Below are 23,854 nucleotides of genomic sequence, written 5' to 3' on the forward strand. Positions count from 1 at the left end.
AGTTTTATTAAAAAGAGACTTTGGCAGACGTTGACGAGGGAGTGGCGGCGCCGCACGCCAATCAGAACCCGCGCGGGGGAGGCGGGAGTTCGAGTGGGCGTGGCCAAAAGCTAGTGCGGTTGCATCGCAGCGCATACACAATGGCTGCTCGAAAGAGGGGAAAGCAAACAATTTTCAGGCCCGCCGCGTCTAGCAAAAAATATGAGAAAAAAATTATTAAAAATTCGGAAAATAGTTGAAAGTGAAGAAAAACTCAACAGAAAGGATGTTAAAGCGTCCGGGGTAAGTTTGATGTAAATTAAGTACACGGTGACACAGTTCTTGAATTAAAATATCGGGGTTATTTAAATTATGAGAGAGGGGTGAGCTGTGGGGGGAGAGAGAGAAAGGAAAAAAAAAAGTTTGTGTTAATCAGTATCCCAGTTTGGGAGCGCGGCAGCAAACCGAGGGATGTGGAAGTATGGGAAAAATAAAATGAAATAAATTCTGTCACTGGCGATATTTAGTGTCACGGCGAGTGTCCGCGGACGTTTGAGCAGCACGGGGATCGGCAGAATGAAGGGAAAGTTGGGTAAAGTTGCGCATAGCCTCCCGCACGGCGTATATTATCAATATTATTTTTCTAAAAAAATAATATATATATATATACACACAACAACCGCAGCGGTGCGATGATCGCCGACAGGAACAGGCGCACTCGGATTCGGCAATCATGTCATCATTTTTTATTATTTTTTTTACCCTCTGCCGTGTGTGCACTCACGTTTTATTTGCTGCCCGACACAAGCTCAACACGCTTCCACCATAAACAGTGTCAGCATGTCGTTATCGATCCAAGCATCTCTCTCTCTTTCTTTTTCATAAAACACAAACGTGTAATGTGCCAGTGCCGCCGTGCAACACGCTGACAGTCGCGTCACGCTTGTTGCTCTCTCTCTCTCTCTCTCTCTCTCTCTCTCTCTCTCTCCTGTTTTTTTAAAGTCTCGTACAAAAGTTTGTAGCTCCGTGCAGCGTATCGATCGCGGTGTCACACGGATGACAGTCCGGCTGCGATGCGAGCCAGCCCACCGCCGAGGCTCACAAACAAGACATGTGGCTTGTCAATAAACGCAGCAAAATGGAGGTGGAACCTAATTATGAAGTGCTGAAGATGTGCACGTGCAGTCCCGACGTGTGTCACACACACACACACACACACACACACACACACCACTTCTTCCAACTTCTGTTGGAAGTTTGCTGTGGCAGGTTGAACCCATGCATGCATGCATGCACTTTTTTTTTTTTTTTCCTTTTGCAAGATGTGTATCTGCTGCTTCTTCTGCTGCTGCTGCTGCTGCTGGTGGTGGTAATCGCAGCGTGGGGGAGGTCTGACATCTCATGTTGTCTTGTTGTTGTTTGTGTTTGTGTCGGTGGTGGCGTCAGAAGATAAAAATTTAAAAAAAACAAGATCCGAGAGGAAGTGTGACGTCAGGGTTGGCTCGAGCCTCGTTGTTTACACCTGTCCCACACCTTAAACCGTCCCCCACACGTTCTGGCCTGGTTGTGTTGTGGAGTCAGTGGTCTCCACATGCACGGTTTGAAATCTCGAGACTGATACTGGTCAGACTCTGCAGAAGGACATGTTCTAGGCAATGTCATTTCTTTTTAATTATCATTTTTTTTACAACTTATTTGAAGCTATACTATTTCCTGTCCTGAGATCAGTGACTGTTTCTGCTGCTGCTGTTATGTGTTTTCCTCTGATTCACAACTATTCCTAGATCTTGGTCCTGGAAACCAACATTACTATATTGTCGTAACATGTTGTTATATTACACTTTTTTTTTACTTTTATCCAAAATAATTATCAAATTCATTACCGTTTATTTCTTTCTCTATCGACAAATTAGTACATTTAGTGCAGTAAAAAACAAGACAAGCGACCAATGGAAATTGTTATTATTGTTCTTTGTGTTATTCAAAATGATTAATAACCTGAAAACAGTACGTTTTTACAAAGACAAAATGTGAATCATAAAATGCATTTTTGTGTGTTAAATCACAAGGTATATTTGTAAAAAGAATATAAATAGTTTTTGCTGAAGAATGCAGAATTTTTTTAACAAATGTGAAATCTCTTTTGAATTTCAAGCGCTGATAAAGTTTGAATTATTAAGTCGCAATTATCAGTGTAGTTATGTGTTTAAGGTTTAGTTAAATTCTGTGCTGAGGCTCAAAGAGACATTTATCTTTCAAGTTACAGGATGGTGCTGCAAAGGAAAAAAATGTAAAACTTTATAGATAAATAACCTAACACAACTTTGACGGATACTCCAGAATTAATGCAGCTCATGTAAACCTTTACTTTGATGGCAGATGTCATCCTATTATCTGTGTTCGTTGCATCTCTCCTGTACAGTCTCATCTCTTTGTGTTTTATAGAAATAATTGTTTCAGAAGTTGATTGGTTTGAAACTAAGAGATAAAATTCCATGAGTGGAATACATAAATGAATAACTTGAAGCTAACTTATTGCATGTACAGAAACTAGTCTTCAGTGGAAGCAGATAAAAACCTTTGGTTGCGTTTGTTTCATGTAACGCAGCTTTTGTGTTCATCATCTAAATTCACTGAGCTGTTGTAAGTGATTATAAATCTATCACCACCTGATGTTGTGTTGGATCACAACACTCACTTTATTTCTGTAGAAATTGTAACAAGTAGACTCTTTTAAAGGCCTCACTGGAGACCGGCAACTTGTTTTTTAAGGGATCAAATCTCATCTATGGCTTATTATTTTAACTATAGAAAATATCAGAAGAAACATACTGTGCTCTGTATCTGAATATATATTTATCCTGCATCCCCCTGACAAGTAGCATCTGCGGTGTTCCCACTTGGATCTTGTAATTTTGTTAACCTGGAAAATACATGAGGCCAAACTATTTACACTTAAAAACTTGAGAAAATATTTACAAAATGAAACTCTGAACACAACGGTAAAGGCATAGTGTCACTAAAATTCTAAACAACAACAAAAATGCATTAATCTTCACAATCTGTAAATCTATCAGACACTACATGTCGGTTACCATGTTTGCTCTCAGGACATGATTGACAATACGTAACAGTTTTACCCATGAGCCTTGTAAATATGTGTATTAATAATAATTTTGAGGCATTCAATACATCTCTTGGTGGACAGAGTCTCTTGCGTGTCCCTCATCTGGCCGGCAGACGCAGGTGTTTGAGGAAAGCGTTTCCTCGACATTGTCGTCTTCAGCTTCCACTCATCTAGGACGTGGTTAGTACTTCACTATTATATTTGGAATATCACATTGTGTAAATGTCTTCAATTGATCAAATTTAAATACAAATGCACTTTTAAAGTAATAGAAAGAAACACACATTGTTCCCGATGCCGAGTGACAGAAAGCAATTCAGCATCACGCCTCTTTAATAGAAGTACATGATATATCGAGTTTCTTTGTTTCTACTGTAGTTCACTGTCCTCATCACATCGTCACGTCTGTGCATCAGAACAACGTTTACGTCTCTCCTGCAGGACAGTTCTCCGTGAAGGCAGCACGTCTGCCCGCTGTGCTCTGGAAGTGCTGGAAGTTTCGAGGCTTGTTCCGTCTGACTGTCAGTTGTTTTGTATTTTTTTCCTCCGGAGCAAATCTTGGCTAAAGAGCATATGAAGTAGTGAAATGATCACATGTCATGTTTTGCCCCCGGAGACCTACTGTCATTTCCAGGACCACACACACACACACACACACACACACACACACACACACACACACACACACACACACACACACACACACACACACACACACACACACACACACACACACACACACACACACACACACACACACACACACACACACACACTTGGCCTGGTTTCGTCTCTGGAGGTCTCCACCAGCAAGTTGGCCTGCATGTGCACACCTGCGTGTTCCAGGCGCATGTTGTTGTATCTAAAATAATTCGGCTCAGTTCACTTCTTCGTTGTCCCGCTAGGGGCTCGCAGCAGCTCTGGACACTCCCTCGTCCGATGCGTCGTCTTCATCAGTTTCGTAGAGGCTCTCTTCTCCTCAAGAGCCTCGTGATGAGGAATCAGTTAGATGGTGATTGTGGTGCCTCAGAATGAAAAGTGGGTTTTGTGCCAATTCAGTGGTTTTTTTAACCATCGCTGCACGAAAGGTACTTTATAGGATGGAAACAATGTTGTGGTTGTTCGGAGGAGTGACACAACATTATTCCCATAAGATATAGGTATAATATTTTTGTCTGGATGGTGTGGTTCACATGGGGGATGTGTGTGCACTTATAGGGGAATGGAAGTGAGTCTATTTGATTCCTAAATGCTCAACTTTTCACGCTTTGCTCTGAATTTTAGTCCCATTTATTTCTCGTGGGTGTCGATTGTTGCCCACGAACACAGCAGATGAACAAAAGCATCAGACGTGAGGACATTGCATGGAAGTGGTTTTAGCTGTAGAGGTATAACAGCTGATCTGGCAGCCATGTTTGATGGTGATGGTGATGATGATGAAATGGTCTGTGAAGTGATGAGTGACATCAGTCTGTCTTGGAGGCTTGTTTCTGTTTAGCTGTTTTCACACATGAACTCATGAAAATGTCCGGAAAATGGGTCCTAATTTTACTGATACATTTTTTTTTAATATATATATATATATATATATATAGTATTCACCTAATAGGTTCAAGCTACAGTCAGTCTGCTGATTGCTTAAAGAATTAAGGCAAGAAAAAAAATCCTTCAAATTCAAATTCAATGTTAGAACTTGGGTAACTCGATGCCAGTAGCACTCACAGCTATTCTGACTGTTCGGGATGAAACTTCTGTGTTACCTTTTTAAAAAAAAACAACAAGAACATTCATGTCACCACGTTCAAGAGCAGCATTCAATTTATTTTGGGTAGGTCTTGCACGGGCGTTTTTGACATTATCTGCAGTTTGCCGATCTCACATGATGAACGCGGCAGGAGACGGCTCAAGCACGATGACGATAAATCCGCTGCGGAAAAGCGGCGCTTTTATTTACCGCCATCCACACGCGCCCACTCGCTCGCTGGGAATCTTCCAGAGAGCTTCCCGCTGTACTCTCACACGGGCCCACTCTGTGATCTTCCGGGAATCTTTTTTTCAACATTTGCCGACACTCGCGCTCTCACATACAACCCCGCCGTAAAAAAATGTCATTGCACGTCCGAAAGCACCTTTTGATACAGGCAGCGACCTGAAATGTCAGATGATTCGCATCATCTTTTCTCTTTCTCTCTCTCTCTCTCTCTCTTCTCAGGCCCCTGAGTCCGGGCGGTGTTGAGCACATAAAGCTGGAGAGGATAATCACATCAGTACGAGTCGGGCTCCGCGCCCCGGTCCATGTAGCTGGTCTGCCCTAAGGTGCCATGGCCACAGGAACCCAGGGCCACCGCGACCACATCTTGGAGAGGGCCAAGCTCACACCACCCGCGGGGCGGCGCCGGAGAGCCGAGGGGAAGCCGAAGAAGAACTTCCCCTGCCAGGAGTGTCAGAAGGCCTTCAACAGTCTGGAGAAGTTGAAGGTGCACTCGTACTCCCACACGGGGGAACGACCCTACCGCTGCTCCCACCCCGACTGCACCAAGGCGTTCGTCTCCAAATACAAGCTGCTACGGTACGGACGAGCGGCAGATCGTAGCCGGCTGCGGCATGTTGCTTTTTCTCCCTTTTATCTTGGGTAACCTAGCGCTGCAATCGGAATGATGTGTTGATGCATGCTCGTTGTGTTTGTGTGTAAATGTAGAGCATGCCTACTTTGAAAAAACGTGATTGCACCAATTCTGATTGCTCATAGAAATGTGTCTGTGTTCCAAGGCATATGGCAACGCACTCGCCAGAAAAAAACCACAAGTGTTCATACTGTGAGAAAATGTTCCACCGCAAGGATCACTTAAAGAACCACCTGCACACTCACGACCCGTACAAGGAGGCGTTCGGCTGCCAGGAGTGCGGCAAGAGCTACAACACCAAGCTGGGCTTCAAGCGCCACCTCGCCCTCCACGCCGCCAACAGCGGGGACCTCACCTGCCAAGTGTGCCTGCAGCCATTCCCGAGCACCGGGATCCTCCTAGAGCACCTCAAGACGCACGCCGGCAAGTCCTCCGGCGGGACCAAAGAGAAGAAGCATCGCTGCGAGCACTGCGAGCGGCGGTTCTACACGCGGAAAGACGTGCGACGCCACATGGTGGTGCACACGGGACGCAAGGACTTCCTCTGCCAGTACTGTGCCCAGCGCTTCGGCAGGAAGGACCACCTGACGCGCCACATGAAGAAGAGCCACCCGCAGGAGCTGCTGAGGGTGAAAACCGAGCCGGCCGACTCGCTGGAGCCCATCGTCTACGACCTGGCTCCCGGGGACATCAAGGGTGAGCTCCCGGGAATGCTGACGCCGCGGCCGCACCAGCTCAACATGTACACCGGCCCCGGCCTGGACGCCGAGCCCTTCCCCGCCCACGCGCACCCCTTTTCTCTAAAGTACCCGCTGGGCTCCAACTTTACCTCATACGCCGTCTCCTCGCAGGAGCGGGAGCAGAATCTAAAGGGAGAACTGGAGAGCTACCTGATGGAGCTGCAGAGCAGCATGCCCTCCTCGTCCTCTGCGCCCCAAGACCCCCAACTCTCCTCCTCCAAACTCGAGTTGGAGCCTCAAGTGGGCGGGCTGGAGGGGGCGGGCGAGGAGGGGTCCCTGTCCAAAATGTCCTCCTCGGTGGCAGCAGCAGCCGCCGCCGCCGCTGCCGCCGCCGCAGGCGACTCTCTGGCCTCGTCCTCCTCCCTGATGGACTTCTCGCAGCTTTTCAACTTCCTCCCGCTCAACGGGCCTCCGTACAACCAGGCGGGGGGCAGCGGCGGCCAGGGCGTCGCCTACCAGCCCAGCGAAGAGCCCGCGCCCCTCGTCCAGCTGCCGCCCCAGTCCTCCGAGGGCCCGGAGGCCGCAGAGAGTAATCCTCTCCAAGGGCTCCCCTCCTCCTTCATATCCAACCTGAGCACACCCACCACACTGCCCCGCTTCCACCAAGCTTTTCAGTGATCCAGTATGTACTGCAAAGGCACACACACACACACACACACACACACACACACACACACACACACACTGACATGCATGTCAAGTGACGCGACCACACAGGCAGAGAGACACTGAAACAAGATGCCAGTAACACATGTTTGGTGATATTAGAACCTCTTTCCTCTTTAAATATAACGACACGAGCAGACACCAGCACATGCAGCAGACACATAACGGTGAGCACTGACGGCACACACACACACACACACACACACACACACACTCACACACTACGTTTGGCTTAATCCGTTTTCTAATGGCCACTATCAAGATGTCTTCTTTTCCCCTATCAGTTTTGTTTTTTTTAATCAAGTTGTAAAAGCGATTCCCCGATCGAGTCCCCAGTGATATGTTCGTATAATAGCCAGAAAATGTTCCCCCAGTGCTGCGTTAATATGAAAGGAAAAATTCCAAATTTCTAGTTCCTTGCTGTTTGCAAGTGTTCTGACCTATATCCTCATCCGATCAGCAGAGGAAATGACTCTTTCAAAGAGCTGCAGAATATTCATATACATTGTTAGACCTTAGACCTTCTTACAAATTAATTTGATTCAATGACATTAAGAATAGATTACCCCTTAGTACTTAGATTTTTTTTCGTATATTGTTCGTCGTATAGCACTTTGAACTTTTGTGACGCCGTCGCGCGTCACGTGACCTTTTTCTTTATACGTCTCGTCTTATTTGTGGCATGATTTTAAAGGACCGGTCTGCAGTTTTGGTATATTTTCGTCCATTTACATTCATTTAGATTAATACATCATGCTATGTGTTTGTGTGTGTGTGTGTGTGTGTGTGTGTGTGTGTGTGTGTGTGGTAAATAAGCTAAATAGTACATAAGCTAAAACGTGCAGAAGCATACCGGCCTGGTCCTTTTTGATCAATCCATAAAAAAAAGGAAAGTTCCTCCCACATTCACGGTACTGGGTGGGAACTACGGAGCAGCAGTATTATTACACATTTACATTTCATATTTCACAATCTCTGACAGTGGAAATGTGTCTTTTCGACGGCGTTTCTTCCCTCGTCCCAAAAACAAAGTCACCCAAACACATGACAGAGCTGGGAACCAGCTGCTGAAACATTATTTAGACTGTTGAGGTATCTTTTAAAAAGGAAGAAAGAATAATCTTGTCAGTCGGTTTCAACACAGCGAGTGAGTCGACACCCTTCTCCAGTCGTCCCCTCTTAAAACACCATAAAATCACCATCAGTACCAAGTGGTATTGCAGTTTTTGAATGAGAAATACAGAATCAAAGTATCTCCTTCCTGTCTGTATAGTCTCGACCTCCGTGCGCGTCGTAGGAGACGGACTTCTAAGAAGTGTAGTGAGTGAGACAAGAGTTTTTGTGAATGTTGGACTTTGACTAAATTTGTTTTAGTTGGGGACTCAGTTCTGCATTGAGTTATGAGCGTTCATATATGGTACCAAGTACCATTGTGTGTGTGTTTGTGTGTGAATATATATAAAGAATGAAGATTAACCATAAAATGCAAATTAGGGACTGTAAAAAAATGTTTAAATTTTATATTTTTTACTGGCTCCCCTCCCCCTTGACTTAAAAAGAAATTGCGACACTTCCGCCCCGATATATTATAAATACAGTACAAACAAATCTAAGATGATGTACTGCAATTTAAACATTTAATATTTAAAGAAAAAAAAGATAATCTGTGTTTTACAGTGTGCATATACACAAGAGTGAAATTAGCCGGATTTATGGCAAACATATGAAAAGTGCCCTTTTTTTACCAAATATTTTCGCCATTTTATATCTTTAAAGCAAGAACTAGACATGGAGTCTATATATAAAATATGCCAGTTAAGTTTTTATTCTTTTTCTCATCCAGTGTGGAACAATATGGATCTCCTCACGAGTATATGAAGTCATTGAGATATTATGTGAAGCTGCCAAATTTTGCTGCTATTTTTTGGTAATTTAGTCAAATGGATGTTAAATGAGGAAATATTTTATAAGTGACTGTTCTACGTCTCGGTAGTTATTCCATTTTTTTTCATTTTCTTGAAGCTCGACTTCTTATCCTGAAACATAAATAATTCTCCTGCTCGCGCAGAAGGTAAATTATGTTCCGCTTCCAACACAAACGTCCCCTGAACCACATCCAGAGAATAGAGCAAATATACAGAGGGCTCCGAAATATTCTACCGCTCGCTATCAGTTCAGCAGATTGATGTATCCGTGTCCACTGCCACATGTTCCGACTTCCTCTGGCACGGCTCCACTTTGTGTTTAGATTAAAACGGAAAGAGAAAACATATGTTAGTCCTGCAGGTTTCCACCGCTCTGGCTAAAAAGCATGAACTTTGGGAAAGCTAAAATCATGACGGAGACAATAACTGAAATAGTTATTGAAATATTCATCAATAGTTTACAAAGTTTCTCCAGTTTTTATGCCAACGTGAATGGGGGTTGATGGTTACCGTAATAAGAAAACGTATGCTTGACGAATGTCGCATCGCTTTACGTATCCAACAAGATCACAATAAATACAGTGTCAAATCGTGCCATAAGTTTAATTAAGTTTCTAACACACTTTGTAGAAAGTATGTAAGATATAAAAGAACATTACAGTCAAATCTTTAGTTGGTCTTTTAAGATCAAAAGCGTTGGTGTGCGAGATGACGAGCTTAAAAAAGAAAATGCACGCTTTTCAGGAATATATAATATTTTTTCAGTGCTATGGTTAAAAAATGCCTAATATGCCTATTAATTGCACGATCAAGTGTTCCCTTCTTCGAGTGCCATCTAGCTAAGGCATGTAGGTGTACGAGACGAGCTGGGGGGCTAAGCGTGGTTCTTGGGCACGTCCCAGGTATAAAGACATAGGAGTGTATGAATGTGAAGCAGGACAAAACTGGAAAAAAAAAAAAAGGTCGATCAGCTGTCTAAAGCTGCTTTCAGACGTGCACTGAATCCGGACATTTTTTTCCCGAATGTTTTCCCGGAGGGGGCTGTACGCGAGAGCGCAGATGTCCCGGAAATGTTGCTCCGGACATTTTTCTGGATACTTGTTTTTTACCTGCTAGTAAAATTTTCCGGAAAAAATGTGTCGGGATACCGTTGGGAATGTTCACGGCGAGCGCGCGCGTGCGTCGGTGAGTGTCAGCGGTAATTGTCGTCGCGTCCCGCCCCGCCCGCCCGCCCGCCTCCTGCTGCTGCTGCTGCTCGACCCGGAGGCCACAGGAAGTTCTGGAGATGTTCCAGTGTGAAAGCGTCCGACTCGGACGATCCCCTGCGGCCTTTTGGTTTTTTTTTCGCACGTGAACGAACGAAAACTTCCGGAGCCAATTTTTTTCCCGCGCGTTTTCCTTGAGTCCGTGTCTGAGACCCGCTCAGCCTCAAATACGTTGGAGGGAAGTTCCAGCAGTAGAACACACAGACGCGCCTCACACACTGACCACGTCGCATAGAAACATGCTTTCCCAGCCGCCCCCTATGGCAGCGCCGCGTCTGGCCATGTGCACAGTTTGGGTTTGACTTCCAGGGGTTTTTTTTTCCTTCCAAAAATGCTTCCGCCTCGCGAGGCTTCTGCTTCCACTCGGGTAGATTGGAAGGGAAAGCGACTCCGAGCTCGGACTTGTTCAGCCCCCGGGAGCGCTGGGCGATTCCACACATCATGTCACGTTTCACATTCGCCGTCGATGCAGGAAGCGGCGCGGCCCGTGCGCTTGACCGCCAGCGCCGCCGTACGCGTGGAAACACGGGAGTTTTGTCTTCTGTCAAATAGATTTTTCCCCGTTGAATAAACTGTGACCACAAGCTTTCCCCACCCCAGACTTGTACAAGATCAGCTTGTCCAGTGATGGGAAAGGGGGGGGGGGGGGGCAAAAATTACATGCTAAACAAATCATATCAGACAATAACACAACATCATTATGAACGGCTTTCTTTCTTTCTGTAAAGAAACTGGCAGAGTCGCAGTCCACCATTGGAAACAGCTGACTGTGTATTCTGTGGACAATCCTCAGGAGCGGGAGGTCACGGGAAAACTAGAAAAACATGTTGAACTTCTCAAATGATTTCCAAATTTTTTCGGATTCTCCGAGCTCCACAAGCAAGAGTGGATTTGCCGTCGTCGTAAACCCGGGGCCGGATAAAACAAAACCCATCTACTGTACGCGCATACACGGACGGGATTTGGGTGCGCTGCGTCTTTGATTCTAAAAGTATAAAACATTTAGGCGGGAATCTTTTTTCTGCCTCGGTCAACTCACACCTCAGACACAAATTCATATTTCATCCTCTCGACACACTGCTCATCACTCTGTCGCGCTGAAATCATACGCTGTGATCGGCGCGTGCCTCATTTTCCGTGGCAGTGCTTAAACACATCAGCCGTTTGCTGACATTTAAAAAAAAAAAAACAATGTGGGAAATACAAAAAGGGTGCTCTTTTTAAAAAAATTAAACAAATGACTATGTCGGAACAGCACATCCACTCGTTTTCCACAGGTTAGAAATGACGGTAACGTCCTCGGACTTGGATTTTTTTCCGTCATTGATTCCGACATTGGCAAAGATGCTGGAGTGTTGCACGCGACGCGTCGACGGTCGTTCTTTTTTTATTCGGTTTTCGTTGCGAATGTCGTGTGTTTTCCAGCGTGTAAACATCTTCAGTGACGTCGTACTGAACCGAGCAGATACAGATTTATCGAGTGGAAAAGGGTTTCGGGGGATTTTTTTGTTTTTTTGTTGTTTTTTTTTTGCTATCAAAATCCAAACGGTATCAAACCGTAAAAACTACAGTTAGCACTGATGCGCTGCTTTGACATGGCATTAGCAAATGCCATTACCTCTATTGACTGTGTTTAGATGTCAGTTTTTCTAACGCCTGTAGCGTTGCATTGAATAGTTGCTCATGTAAAGTTGCTTATTTTGGGTTAATACCCTCGTCTGTGGGTGCAGCACATCACTCCGTGATATATATATATATATATATATATTTATATATATATATATATATATATATATATATATATATATATATATTTTTTTTTATATATATATATATATATATATATATATACATTTTTTTTGACTGGTCCTATTCCAGTCACTGTGTTGTCCGGATGTCGCTGGCTATGATCAGCGCTACTAGCGTACGAGTGTGGTCCCTGTTCTTCGTACACTTACCAATGTGCCAGCAATCATTGGCCGGCACGGTGGGGCTGGGTATCGACTGAAATGTGCGTCATGTCCTCCTCCTCCTTCCACTCGCTCAATGGCGAGAGGCACCTGGCGTTCAAGGGGCCTTAGCGTCACCCACCATTGTGGGCCAGGGCTCCACGATGGGCCCCTCAGTGCTGTCCCCTTACGAAAGCACACTTACATCCGCGAGACTCGGAGGTTTTTATTTGGATCCGCCCCAAATTGGACACTCTCTCACATCTCCTATTGTGACGGAAGGTCATGACCTTTCGTCCGGACCCCGCGCCAATGTTTAAAGGGTTCACTCTTGGCCCGCGTCCCATCCTTCCGCCAAGTTTAACGGACATTCGTGGACTAGGTTTTTGCATTATATTGGTGAAAGAAAACAACCAACCAACCAACGGGTGCACAGACACATCCAAAAAATAAAGGCAAAGCAAAATATTTGGCAAACTGCTTAATTCTTAGGGAATTCAACCGAGACAAGGTTTGCGATTTGAATGGCCCAAAATTTGTATGGTACCAAAATGGTTTTGGATATGGAATCAAAACCAAATATATACACACACACACACATTCTAATCAATACCCAGCCCTACAACAACATTGCTGAAGGATGAAAAGTAATGTCAGCTGAAATATTTTGTTCCACAAAACAGCGATTGTGTGTTTTATCTGTTGAACAGGCCGAATGTGTTTGGTTTTTATCAACATCCGAGAGAAGTTGGACTGCACACTACAAATGTGAACATCACAGATTTACCCCGTTCCACCGCAGCAGTTACCAATCGGTGCATCTTACTTACATGAAATGTTTGATACATATATATATAACCCAATAGTGTTATCATTTACCTCACATACTCATCTTGTTTTTTTCTTTCCATGGTTTTTTATTTTTTCGTGCTCCGGGATTTGAAAATAATGATGAACTAGAAGTGTTGAGCTCCCCCGCTTCCTCCGTGAATGATGGGACACGATGAGACATGAATATTACTTTTGTCTGGCTTGTGTGATAATGTAGAGTTGAATGTGTAATGTTTCAAAAGCAGTGATGGAACTTTGCATCTTGGTATCTTGTGAAGGTTTGTGGTTTTTACAAGAGATACTAGCAGTTCTCTCTATTTCTCTCTCACATATACATGTATATATATACATATATGTATGTATGTATGTATATATATATATATATAGTAATAATAGCACTTTTTGTAAATTGATGCCTTCATTTCCTACAGTACTTTTTGTTTAAAACCTTTATTATACTATAGATATATATTTAGCTCTTTCAGAGAACAATAACATGTAAATACAATATAAATGTTTTATTTTTACAGGTACAATTTTGACAGTGGTTTTTTTTTTTCCTATCAAAGTGTCATTTTGCTTTACTTGCACAAGTGTTTCTGTGTATCTCACTGAGGAGGCGTTTATCAAATCTTTTCAAGAGATTGTCGCAGTTTTCCCAGGCGGCCTTCTTGACTTTTTAAAACCCCGCTGGGTTTACGTGAGAGCACAGGCAATAATGAAGCTTAAATTGTCAGTTATTATAGCACTTAATTCATTCATTGTTTTATAAAAACAAACCCAAATGGGATATATACGCAACAGAAATCCCACAGTTTTACAATCAGCTAACTGCGGCTGTAACTCATTGTGTGACTCGTATATGGGCTGTGACGGAATCCAGAAATTTGACGGGGGGGAGGGGAATAACAGAAAAAGACTAACATCTCAACACATTGGAGAAAAGCAAATCGAATCTGTCCCAGAGTTTAGATAAAAAAAAATGTCTCCCAGAGTCACGTGGCGACCAGAGACGGGAGATGCTCTTCGGTGAGAGGCACAGACATTTAGCAAATCATGTCAACCTTTTTTTTTTCTTTCATATATATATATATATATATATATATATAAATGAGCTTCATTGGTACCAGTGAACCTTTATTGAATGTGTATGTAAGAAACACTGCAATACTGCAATATATTTTGGTATTGGATCAAGCTGCTAACATACTTCTAAAGCTCCTTAAGGTGCTACAGACCTCTTTTCTAGTTTTTAAAATGTATCATTTGTACAAACAAAAAGCATCCAGTTTAGCTGAACAGTTGGCACGTGTGTGCCTGGTTGTACTATATAGCGACATATATTTTATTGTACTGTGATTTTTTTGTAGACTTTTTACAGACTTGCCTGCAATGCCCCCCCCCCCCCCCCCCCCCCCCCACACACACACACACTCGTCCCACATCCCCTCAACACCCCCCCCCCCTTCCCCACCTGTGTTTTTGGATATTTGGAAAGCGGAGTCATGGTGGGAGATTGCTCTGAGTGACGTGGCACTCGGCAGAGACGACGACGACGACGACGTCTGTGCCGATGCGTTGGGAGAACGACGTGCAGAGCGAGCGGAGGACGTTCAGAGACAAACTGCATTCCAGCCATGTTGGTTTTGTGATCCGTTGCATTTCAATAATGCCATCCTGTGTCAATGATGGACTCATTGCTAATTCTCAATATTTCTCTTCAAGATCTATTTTACAAACTACTGTTGTATTTTTTTATAAATATAGGCAAAGTATTTCACATGAACATATATATAGGTAAATATATATATATGTATATGTTTTATAGGTTGTGTAAGATAAAAAAAAAATTAATGCTGCAGCTTTTATCCATTGTGTTTTAAACATTGACATCATCCAAAGAGGCAGATTATTTATTGTCTGGCAGAGTAACCTGATTTGATTTACATACCTTTGCTGCTATGAGAGAGAAGAGCTGCAGTCGTCAACTCCAGTGTTTTTACACAATGTAATGAAAGTTTAATAAACATAAGAGAAGGATCCAACCGTCTGCATGAGCCGGTCATTCCTTTTAACGTGTGATTCTTGTCCGTGCAAGTCGGCGGTAGGTTGGAGCGTTTCCATTCACATCAGGCCACATGGACTAATGTAAGTTAGATGACATAACGGCGAGAACTTGTAAGTACTTCATATATTTTACCTATTTATAACTTTAATTAGATTCTCTTAAACATATTTAACATATATTCAGGCTAGAGACAGAGGTAGAAGGGGGCCAAATAAGATATGCTCTGTTTTGTTTTCATTGAGTAGGAGGACGTTCCTTGTCGTCTGATCAACTATGGAGGGTTTTTTTTAAAGGAGCAGGTAAAACTGTCATCTGCATAACCGTGAACAGAGCCAAGAGGAAGCATCTGGAGATGTGGGGAAGAAAAGAAAAGTGGGCCTAAAATGGAACCCTGAGGGACACCACGGCTGATGCGACAACAGAACTTATATATAACGCATCGCTCTTACTGGAGACGTACCAGTGTGACAGACTCTCCTCTACAGTTTGTTTGACTGTCCTGCAAGAAAGTACAACATTGCCTCATACTGTACATATTGATGGTGCTGGGAAAGTGTTTACAGTGTCCTGTAGAACAGGGTGTGAGTAAGCGATTCTTTTATGCTCTTTGTCACATACTGCAAGTTGTGATGTTAGTAGAAGTCGAAACCCACCCATTGCAATGCCACCCATGACTGCTAAGCTGTCAAAAATTTAAACTGAGACGAAATATACTTCATACCCTGTGGGACTAACTTCTGTAACCCTCTCACTGCCGTCTCTGTGCCTTCCCTTCCATGCTCCTCTCGGCCCAGTCCCCCCTATCTTTGTGTTCTTTCTAGAAAATCCAAGATTGAAAAGGAAGGTCAACTTGATCGTTCAGCAGCAGTGGGAGGAGGGGGGGGCAGAACTCAAGACGTGACACAGTTTATCCTGAACAGACAGATGATGACGCTATCATCATCGTCACTGTCGTGCGCTGACGTAGTTGTTAGGATGTCATCATTTGTTCCTGCGCTGCCGGAGGAAGTCTCGCAGAGAGGAGGACAAACATCTCGGAGCTGTTACATGTTCCCCGCCGGAGCCTCCCTCCCCCCAAAATGCCTCTGCCGCTGAACAATGTCAAATCTGTGTGTGCGCCCTCCAAAAGACTCCACTGTAAGTCGTCCGGCAGTTGGGCTCGCCGATTGTGTGGCACACGGTAGTTACTCTTTTTTTTTTTTTTTTGCCACACATAAATATTATTGTGCTTCACCTCGGACAGAATGAAAAGAAAAAAGAAGGGGGGGGGGGGGGGGAAGGGGAGAGAGTGGCTCATATTACCCGTCCTCCCCTGCTGCAGACAGAACAAACTGAGTTGAACCAGTGGGATGAACCCGTTGAACCCAAACAGAACGCATTACATACTCCACAACACTAAGTGGCAGTGTGGCTCCGCGTGTGTGTGTGTGTGTGTGTGTGTGTGTTTGCACGAGTGTGTGAGTGTGCTTGAAAATCAGTGAGGCGCAGGAGCTGCTGCTCAGTCGGCGGCGCCACTTTCACACCGCGGCGCAGTTTGTCGCCGAACATGCGCCATGCCCTCTCCGATTCCCGTGACGCGCCTGCTGCCCAAAGACATCTACCCGTCGCTGGACCTGGGGACGTGCAGCAGCCCGCTGACCAGACCCTCCCACGGCGGCGCCACCAGCCTGCAGGTGCCCGTGCAGCGGCCGCACGGCAGGGTCGCCAGCCGGCTCTGGTCCTCCGTGATCCACTGGAAGGAGCTGCGCTGCGTGCGGCCCGTGGGCTCCGGCGGCTTCGGCTCCGTCTACAGGGCGGAGTACCTCGGGCAGACCGTGGCGCTGAAGCGCGTCAAGAAGTGCGCCAAGAACAAGCTGGCGTCGCGGCAGAGCTTCTGGGCCGAGCTGAACGCGGCGCACCTGCGCCACGGCAACGTCGTGCGCGTCATCGCGGCCACCACCTGCGTGCCGGCGGACTTCGGCGATGAGGGCAGCATCGGCACGGTGCTGATGGAGTACGTCGGGAGCCGCGACCTGCAGCAGGTCATCTACGGGTGCGCGGAGCTGGGCGAGGACCGGTGGCTGCGCTACGCCGCGGACATTGCGCGCGGCCTGAGCTTCCTCCACGCGCACGGCGTCGTGCACCTGGACATCAAGCCCGCCAACGTGCTGGTGTCCGACGCGGACGTGTGCAAAATAGTGGACTTCGGCTGCTCCGTCAAGCTGGACCGAGGGTGCGACGCGGGCGCCGTCGCGCCGCACCTGAGCCACGTGGGCGGCACGTACACGCACCGGGCGCCGGAGCTGCTGAAGGGCGAGGCGGTGTCGCCCGAGGCGGACATCTTCTCCTTCGGGATCACCCTGTGGCAGCTGGCCACCAGGGAGCAGCCGTACACCGGCGACCGGCAGCACGTGGTGTACGCGGTGGTGGCGCACGACCTGCGGCCGTCCGTGCGGGCTCACCCGGTGTTCGGCACGGCGCGCGGCCGCCTGTGCGCGACTCTGCTGGGCCGGTGCTGGAGCGGCGACGCGCGCTGCAGACCCAGCGCCCAGGAGCTGCTGCCTCACCTGGAGCAGCTGCGCTCCTCCCGGACATGAGGGTTTCACTGAGATGTCAAGTTTTAGGCGAGTTTTAATGATGATGCTGTCCTGCAGCCTCACCCCCTTTAAATTCCCCCCCTATGGTCACATTTGTGCCGAACCCCATTCAAAAAGTACACAATTTAAGTGCCTTGTTGTTCAATTGCGTAAATGGAATGTGCCTCACGAAATGCAATTCGTCAGATGACCACTAAAGGGTGTCCTCTTCAATTCGGCACAAAAAACAGCAGAGATTTATTTGTCCATCACTTATTCTGCCTGAATTAATGCATATTTAGTTGCAATCAGTCTCCAGTGAAATGTATTGTGACTAATTGAAGTGGCACATTGCGCAGTTTCCCTTTTCTTCCTGTGAGGCTCAATTGTGCCTCAGAGGAACGTTTTTGAAATTTGTGCTTTAATTGAGTGGAATCTGGTGCAAAGTCAAAAGTCATCAGCTGAGGCAGTCTAGCAGGTGGCTGATGCACTCTTCTTCAAATGCAGACTACAAGTTTCCACTCACCGGTGGTTAAATGTGTGTGCAAAGTTGACAAGCACAACATATTTCTCTTTCCTCTAAATAACACTTACAAAACAAATCATATCTGAAGTTGCTGTTAAAGTCCGGATTTTGTTTTAGCCGCGTTTGGTTCTTAATGTGTAGAATCGAAATAGGTTGTGAAGTGGAGCTTTATTCGCCCCCACGGTTGTAATGTGAGATTTAAAGAGTGTGATTTGTGTGTTTTCATTAAAATTATTTTTATACAATGTGTTTTTTCCGCTTCCCGGCTCTTGCTTTTGCCTCTGAAACGATTTGGGGATCGTCGGCTGATTGTAGGAGTTACTACGGACTCCAGTGGATTGTGAAAATGACCCCGAAACACACTTCAGATGGACGATCCGCCACAGTGAACGTCACACTTAGCTTTATTTGTTATTGCGAGGGAAAGAACAGAGTGACTCACTCGAGGAAATGAAAGGACTGATCGTCTTCCTGCCGCGGGACAACAGCTGCAGTCTTCCAAGTTGACGGGACACGTCGAGAGGCTCGACACCAGCATCGGAGCTGATGGGAAAAGTTTACACGCGCGCACACACACACACGTCAAATACATTGAAAAAGCATCAGATCATCTGGCCTGTTTCGGATGACGAGGCACAAGAAGTCCGTGTGTGAACACATGATGAATTCCCCGTCGGAGACATTAGAACATGACGAGACGGACACGATATCCACTGCTACATGACAGAGGGGAAGTCGTAACAACACAGTGATGCTGCAGAATAAATATATATATTTAAAAAAAAAAAACTCCACATTTGACAGTTTGCAAAAAATGACAAGTTTAACAACGAAAAAGTTACTAGTAATATGACACAACCTCATAAATTAATCATTGTTTTTCTATGGCACATTATGACAATTCAGTATTATTCCATTGTGTCTGCAAGAATAGGACAACTAGAAAGAAACGTATCAACCTGCAAGTGGATAATTAAAGGGCCATTACAGCATTTTGGTTTGCGCAGCAGGGACTGACACGTCCCGGGTGAGGACGAATTCTCCTCCCTATCTACTATTCCGTGACCTCAGTGAGAAACGTCATGAGGTCGAGGAAAGGTGGAAAGGAAGCATTGAAGCTCCTTTCCTATGCATTTAGAGAACCCAAACGGCTCTCATCATGGCTGCCGATCAAATACTCCCGGGTCACGTCAAGATTTGGTAAACTTCCTTAGCCAATTTGACAATTCGACCTCGCCCCCTGACTTTTATTCCCTTGGTAGGGGTTGTCCAAAACACTGCATCCTACAATTCCCATAATGCAACTCACAGTTGTCTTCTTTTTACTGCCTGGCAAAACACAAACACCTTTACCGTGTGCGTTCTGTCTGTAGTGACATCACAATGATACCATTGTGGGTTATACTCCTCAAAATTAAACAATACAAATATATGTCGTGTGTATTATTAATGCGTGTTGGCGAAATATTTTGGCAGGTACTTTGGAGCACATTGACGGGGACACTGACAGGACATTATATTCAGCTTTCACAATTTGGGAAAACAACCGTAACGTAATAGTTGCTCAAGATCAGTGCTCACGGCGAAACAGCATCGCGGCTACGTACACATGAACACAATTCACATGTCGGGAGGAAAACTGTTGACGATAACAAGGTAGGAATAAGTGAGAATCTTATTCTCAAAATATAAAGTAAATGGTGCTCATTTGGCACATGGCAGTATGTGTGGGGGAAGAAATCCCCAGTTAGAGGAGCACAGAGCCCCGTGCGGCGCCGATCACATGATGGTGACTCGCTCGGGCGAGACGTGGGCCGCCGAGCCCACGGGCTCCAGCCGCTGGCACCGGTGCTGGCTGCTGTCCACGCCCCGGCGGATCCGGTGGAGCTTGCGCGCGACGCAGGGGAGCAGCGTCGCCACCTTGCCCAGGATCACGCACACGGGCAGGGCCAGCGACACCACGAAGCTGGGGGGCAGGTAGAAGCGGTAGGCCTCCTCCTCGAAGGCCCGCTTCCAGCCGAACAGCAGGCCGTGGAGGGTCGCGATGAGCAGGGCGATGTAGCCCAGAGTGGACTGCGGCAGAGACAGGCACCCAGGTCAGACACACAACTCCTGCGGCATTTTGCAATATTCCCACGGGACAAACTCTCCCAAACAAAAAGGAAGTTAGTTACTGCAGTCTGGCTACTGATTTGACGTTTCCGGTCAGAAACATTGGCTGTAACAATTCGACACACGCAGACATGAATCACACATTTTCTGATTCTGTGTGCGACATACACAATATCACAAAATATGATTATGTCCATTGAAGAAAAAATGTCTATGTATCTGCTTACAAATCATATAAAAAAGACTTTCTGCAGAATCACGGGATCGTTTGGACCCAAGCTGCAAAGCTCATTGATTCTTTAAATAATAACGAAACACATAATTGTTTTTCCTTTTCAGCTGAAAACCCAATATATATATATGGCTATTTGGTGGCGTTGTTGATTGATTCAGGTTAACATCTTGACATTTGAGTTTGAATTCTCCACTTGTCTTAAATATGCCCAGCGACTGCCCTCTGCTGGTTGAATCCCAGCTATTACAATTACAATTTTTTCTGTTATTGGTTGATTCAGAGGCAATGACGCATCTGGAGGTCACCAACTTTCCCTCCTCCTATTGCCTGGTGCGAGTATAGTGACTGTGTTCAGTTACTGCAAAATGATCAATGTACTGATTCAAAAATTTGGCAGATGAATTAATAAAGAAAAAAACAAAAAACGAAAGATGTTTGCGCTCACCTCTGTCATGAGACGTCACATCAGACAGACTGATAAACCGGTTGGCCGATAAACTATTATTTTGCAGAATGAAACAAAGCAGAAAAGCTTTTTTTTGTTTGCATGTAGCGTAATAAACAAAATCTATGTTTATTTTCTTAATTCAAATTTCATGTATTTTTGTTTTATTGTTATTTATAGTTATTTACTATAGTAATACGTTTTTCTTTAAACTGTACATTATCAAGCGCTAATTGCATTTCTTTGTCATAAGGGGTTTGATAGCAACATCTTAGGAATAATTCCAAAATGTTACTTTTTAATAAAGATGTTGGCCAATATATCGGTATGAGAAATTCGGTACCAGAATTTTTTTACTCTCTAATATCGACATCTGCCCCCCGAATCCACTCCGGACTCTTGTTTTTCGCACGCCACCCTCCTCCGTCTCTTGTGAAAGAGAGAGGGTTAAGACACTGTGTGTACCTGTATGAAGCTGAACTCCCTCCAGTTGAGCGCGCTGTGCACCGACGGAATGGACGTGACGGCCAAGAGCGACAGCAGGCCGAGGCTCATGATGCCGAAGGAGACGTACATCTCCACCCGCCACACCTCCTCCTCGTTCCAGGCGTTCTCCACGTTGGCGTGGACCTGGCGACACACAAGAAGGAGGCTCAACATGGGGATGGTCGAAACGTACGAGTGTGAGCGTGGACATACGTGAGTGTCCCACCGACCTGCTGGTAGGCGGTGTTCAGCAGCAGGTACCTCTCCGACCTCCTCATGGGCAGACAGAGGCTGTAGAGGACGTGGACGGCGGCCAGGAAGAAGCTGAGGAGGCCCATCTGTTTGCGGCTCTGCAGCCAGCCCTCCAGCCAGCGCGGGAAATGCCTGTACTTGGTGCCGTAGTAGAGCTGGTGGGCGGCGGCCAGCTGGCCCGCCAGGTAGACCAGCGCCAGGAGGGTGATGGCGACGGTGGGCAGCGTCCGGTTCACGATCTCCATGGGGATCTTGTAGAAGTCGCTCTGCTTGTGCTTCACGTACGGGTGGATGACGTCCCGCACGAAGGAGTAGGCGAAGAAGAAGATGGAGAGCGCCACGGCGGCCAGCACGGGGCCCCTCCAGCCGGGGAACAGCCGCACGGGCATGTTCTCGATGTCGCGCGAGGACGACAGGGCGCCCATGTCCACGGGCTGGAAGTTGAGCTGGCGGGCCAACTCCATGACCTGCTGCCGGGCCTCCACCGAGTCACTGCAGATGAACACCTGCACGGAGGGGTCACAGGAAACGTCTGTCGTCTGTGAGGTGACGACAGTTACTACAAAAACCCCCGGAGATGTTCCGTTTTCAGACGCTTCGAAGCGCTTCGTCTTTTTGACTCTACGTGAAACTCTTCACCACCCACGGTGGTGTTAGTTTAAGCTTCAGGAAGTTGTGTGGTCCTGTGGTTTTTAGAATCCAAATAAGATAAGGACGGCTGACTGATTGGGGGATTATTTCAGGGTTTACTCAGCAGCCAGGAGCTCTTTTCGTTGCGAGTGTCCTGCATTCATTTTTAACTGCGCGTGAAGGCTTGCGGCGTTTTTGTTTTTAATAATCTGTGCCAAAATTAGAGGAGGGGGAATGTGTCAGAGAGAGACGGCTGCCGATCACAGGAGAAAACACAGATGCCAACAAAAAAAAAAAAAAGTGACGTCTGAACAAACCATTCATCACAGGAGACGGTGAACGGAAAGTTGCTATTGAATTCTCAGGAGGCTGCTTGTTGCTATGAACCTTCGTGACAAGTTTCTTGTCCTCGTCGTCTTTCGTTTTTATCTGACTGGTACCTGCGTGCTGGCGTCTTTGGGGCAGCTCTGCTGCATGGCCCACGCCGAGATGACGTTGAAGCCCTTGACCACGACGGAGTCGGGCAGCAGCGAGGCCAGGTACTCGGCGTTGGACTCCGGATACTGGTTCACCCTCCGGTTGTTGCTCACGTCCACCAGGATCTTTCCTGCAGGAGGACGATTTGGAGAAAAAAAAGGCAAGGTTCATTCGCAAGGTCACAACAATATCACAGAACTTGTGTCGTCGGCGTGCGTCGTCAATCTACCTTCCAGGAGGTGTTTGAGGTCCCACAGCACGGAGTAGTGCTCGCGGCGGATCGCCAGGAACACGACGCGGGCCTTGCCCACGGCGTCCTCGTGGTGCGTCACGTCCACCACGTGGGGGAACGCCTGGGCGGCCAGCTTGGGCTGGCGGCTGCCCACCACCACGTGGAAGCCGCGGCGCAGCAGGCGGATGGACAGGCACTTGGCGAAGTCGCCCGAGCCCAGGACGGCCACCGCGGGCTGGGCGGGCGGGCAGGCGGCGCCCCCGGCGTCCCCGACTCCCCCGTTCTTCATGCCGTTGGGCAGGAAACAGGCCTGCTGGGCGTGGTGGAGGTGGTGAGAGGAGGAGGAGGAGGAGGAGGAGGCGCCGGTGAGGAACACGTGGCTCCTGCTGCTGCTCATCATGGAGATGGAGTCCATCCGTCCTCCCTTGTCACTTCTTCTTCTTCTTCTGTGGTTTTCTGCTCAGGACGATTTCAGTGGCTCTAAAGGAGACAGGAGCAAAGGAAATGACTCTCTACGTCCCACAGTGATGTATAACGTCAGTAAACATTTTTAGTTTATGGTCTCCATCTCTAGTTTCAAGTCTTCTTCAAACCCCCCTCCAGCTCCGAACATGGTTACTTCTGCTCTCAGAGAAAACCATGATGATGATGGCGCTGGCCATAGTGCCAAACCCCGAGGCTTCAAAGGGAGATGGTCATGAACCAGAGGGTGACGTTGCGGTGGGTCTAC

At 46.5% G+C, this 23,854-nt stretch overlaps 3 protein-coding genes across 5 annotated transcripts in view; 2 read left to right on the top strand and 1 right to left on the bottom strand.

Annotated features, from left to right (window-relative positions):
* plag1 (pleiomorphic adenoma gene 1) overlaps positions 1-23,854 on the top strand; it is a 24,302-nt gene continuing 448 nt past the window's right edge. Inside the window, exons 1-3 of one of the 2 annotated variants that reach the window (XR_007030267.1) lie at positions 1-282; positions 5,319-5,675; positions 5,876-7,943. Coding sequence is in view for 1 of the 2 variants with exons in the window: in XM_035619057.2 (XP_035474950.1) it covers positions 5,428-5,675; positions 5,876-7,088 (1,461 nt within the window). In the remaining variant the exon portion in view is untranslated. Of the gene's footprint in view, positions 283-5,318; positions 5,676-5,875; positions 15,152-23,854 lie in introns of those variants that run through there. The other variant, XM_035619057.2, reaches the window with a different exon arrangement.
* mos (v-mos Moloney murine sarcoma viral oncogene homolog) lies at positions 16,484-18,504 on the top strand. The gene has a single exon (XM_035619058.2). It carries the CDS (start codon positions 16,728-16,730, stop codon positions 17,748-17,750), a length of 1,023 nt encoding a protein of 340 aa, XP_035474951.1. The 5' UTR covers positions 16,484-16,727; the 3' UTR covers positions 17,751-18,504.
* The window catches only part of steap2 (STEAP family member 2, metalloreductase), a 7,191-nt gene continuing 1,955 nt past the window's right edge, over positions 18,619-23,854 (bottom strand). For both annotated transcript variants that reach the window (XM_035619055.2, XM_035619054.2), the window contains exons 3-7: positions 23,122-23,604; positions 22,856-23,022; positions 21,764-22,291; positions 21,513-21,677; positions 18,619-20,328 (exon numbers count right to left, since the gene is read on the bottom strand). In XM_035619055.2, coding sequence (XP_035474948.1) covers positions 20,035-20,328; positions 21,513-21,677; positions 21,764-22,291; positions 22,856-23,022; positions 23,122-23,539 — 1,572 coding nt within the window. In that variant the 5' untranslated portion in view covers positions 23,540-23,604 and the 3' untranslated portion in view covers positions 18,619-20,034. The remainder of the gene's footprint in view (positions 20,329-21,512; positions 21,678-21,763; positions 22,292-22,855; positions 23,023-23,121; positions 23,605-23,854) is intronic.

The sequence above is a fragment of the Scophthalmus maximus genome, chromosome 21 (genome assembly GCF_022379125.1).
Source record: "Scophthalmus maximus strain ysfricsl-2021 chromosome 21, ASM2237912v1, whole genome shotgun sequence".
Classification (NCBI taxonomy): domain Eukaryota; kingdom Metazoa; phylum Chordata; class Actinopteri; order Pleuronectiformes; family Scophthalmidae; genus Scophthalmus; species Scophthalmus maximus.

Excerpts from the sequence above, each read along its gene's own strand:
- mos (XM_035619058.2), top strand. The coding sequence starts at position 16,728 with ATGCCCTCTCCGATTCCCGTGACGCGCCTGCTGCCCAAAGACATCTAC.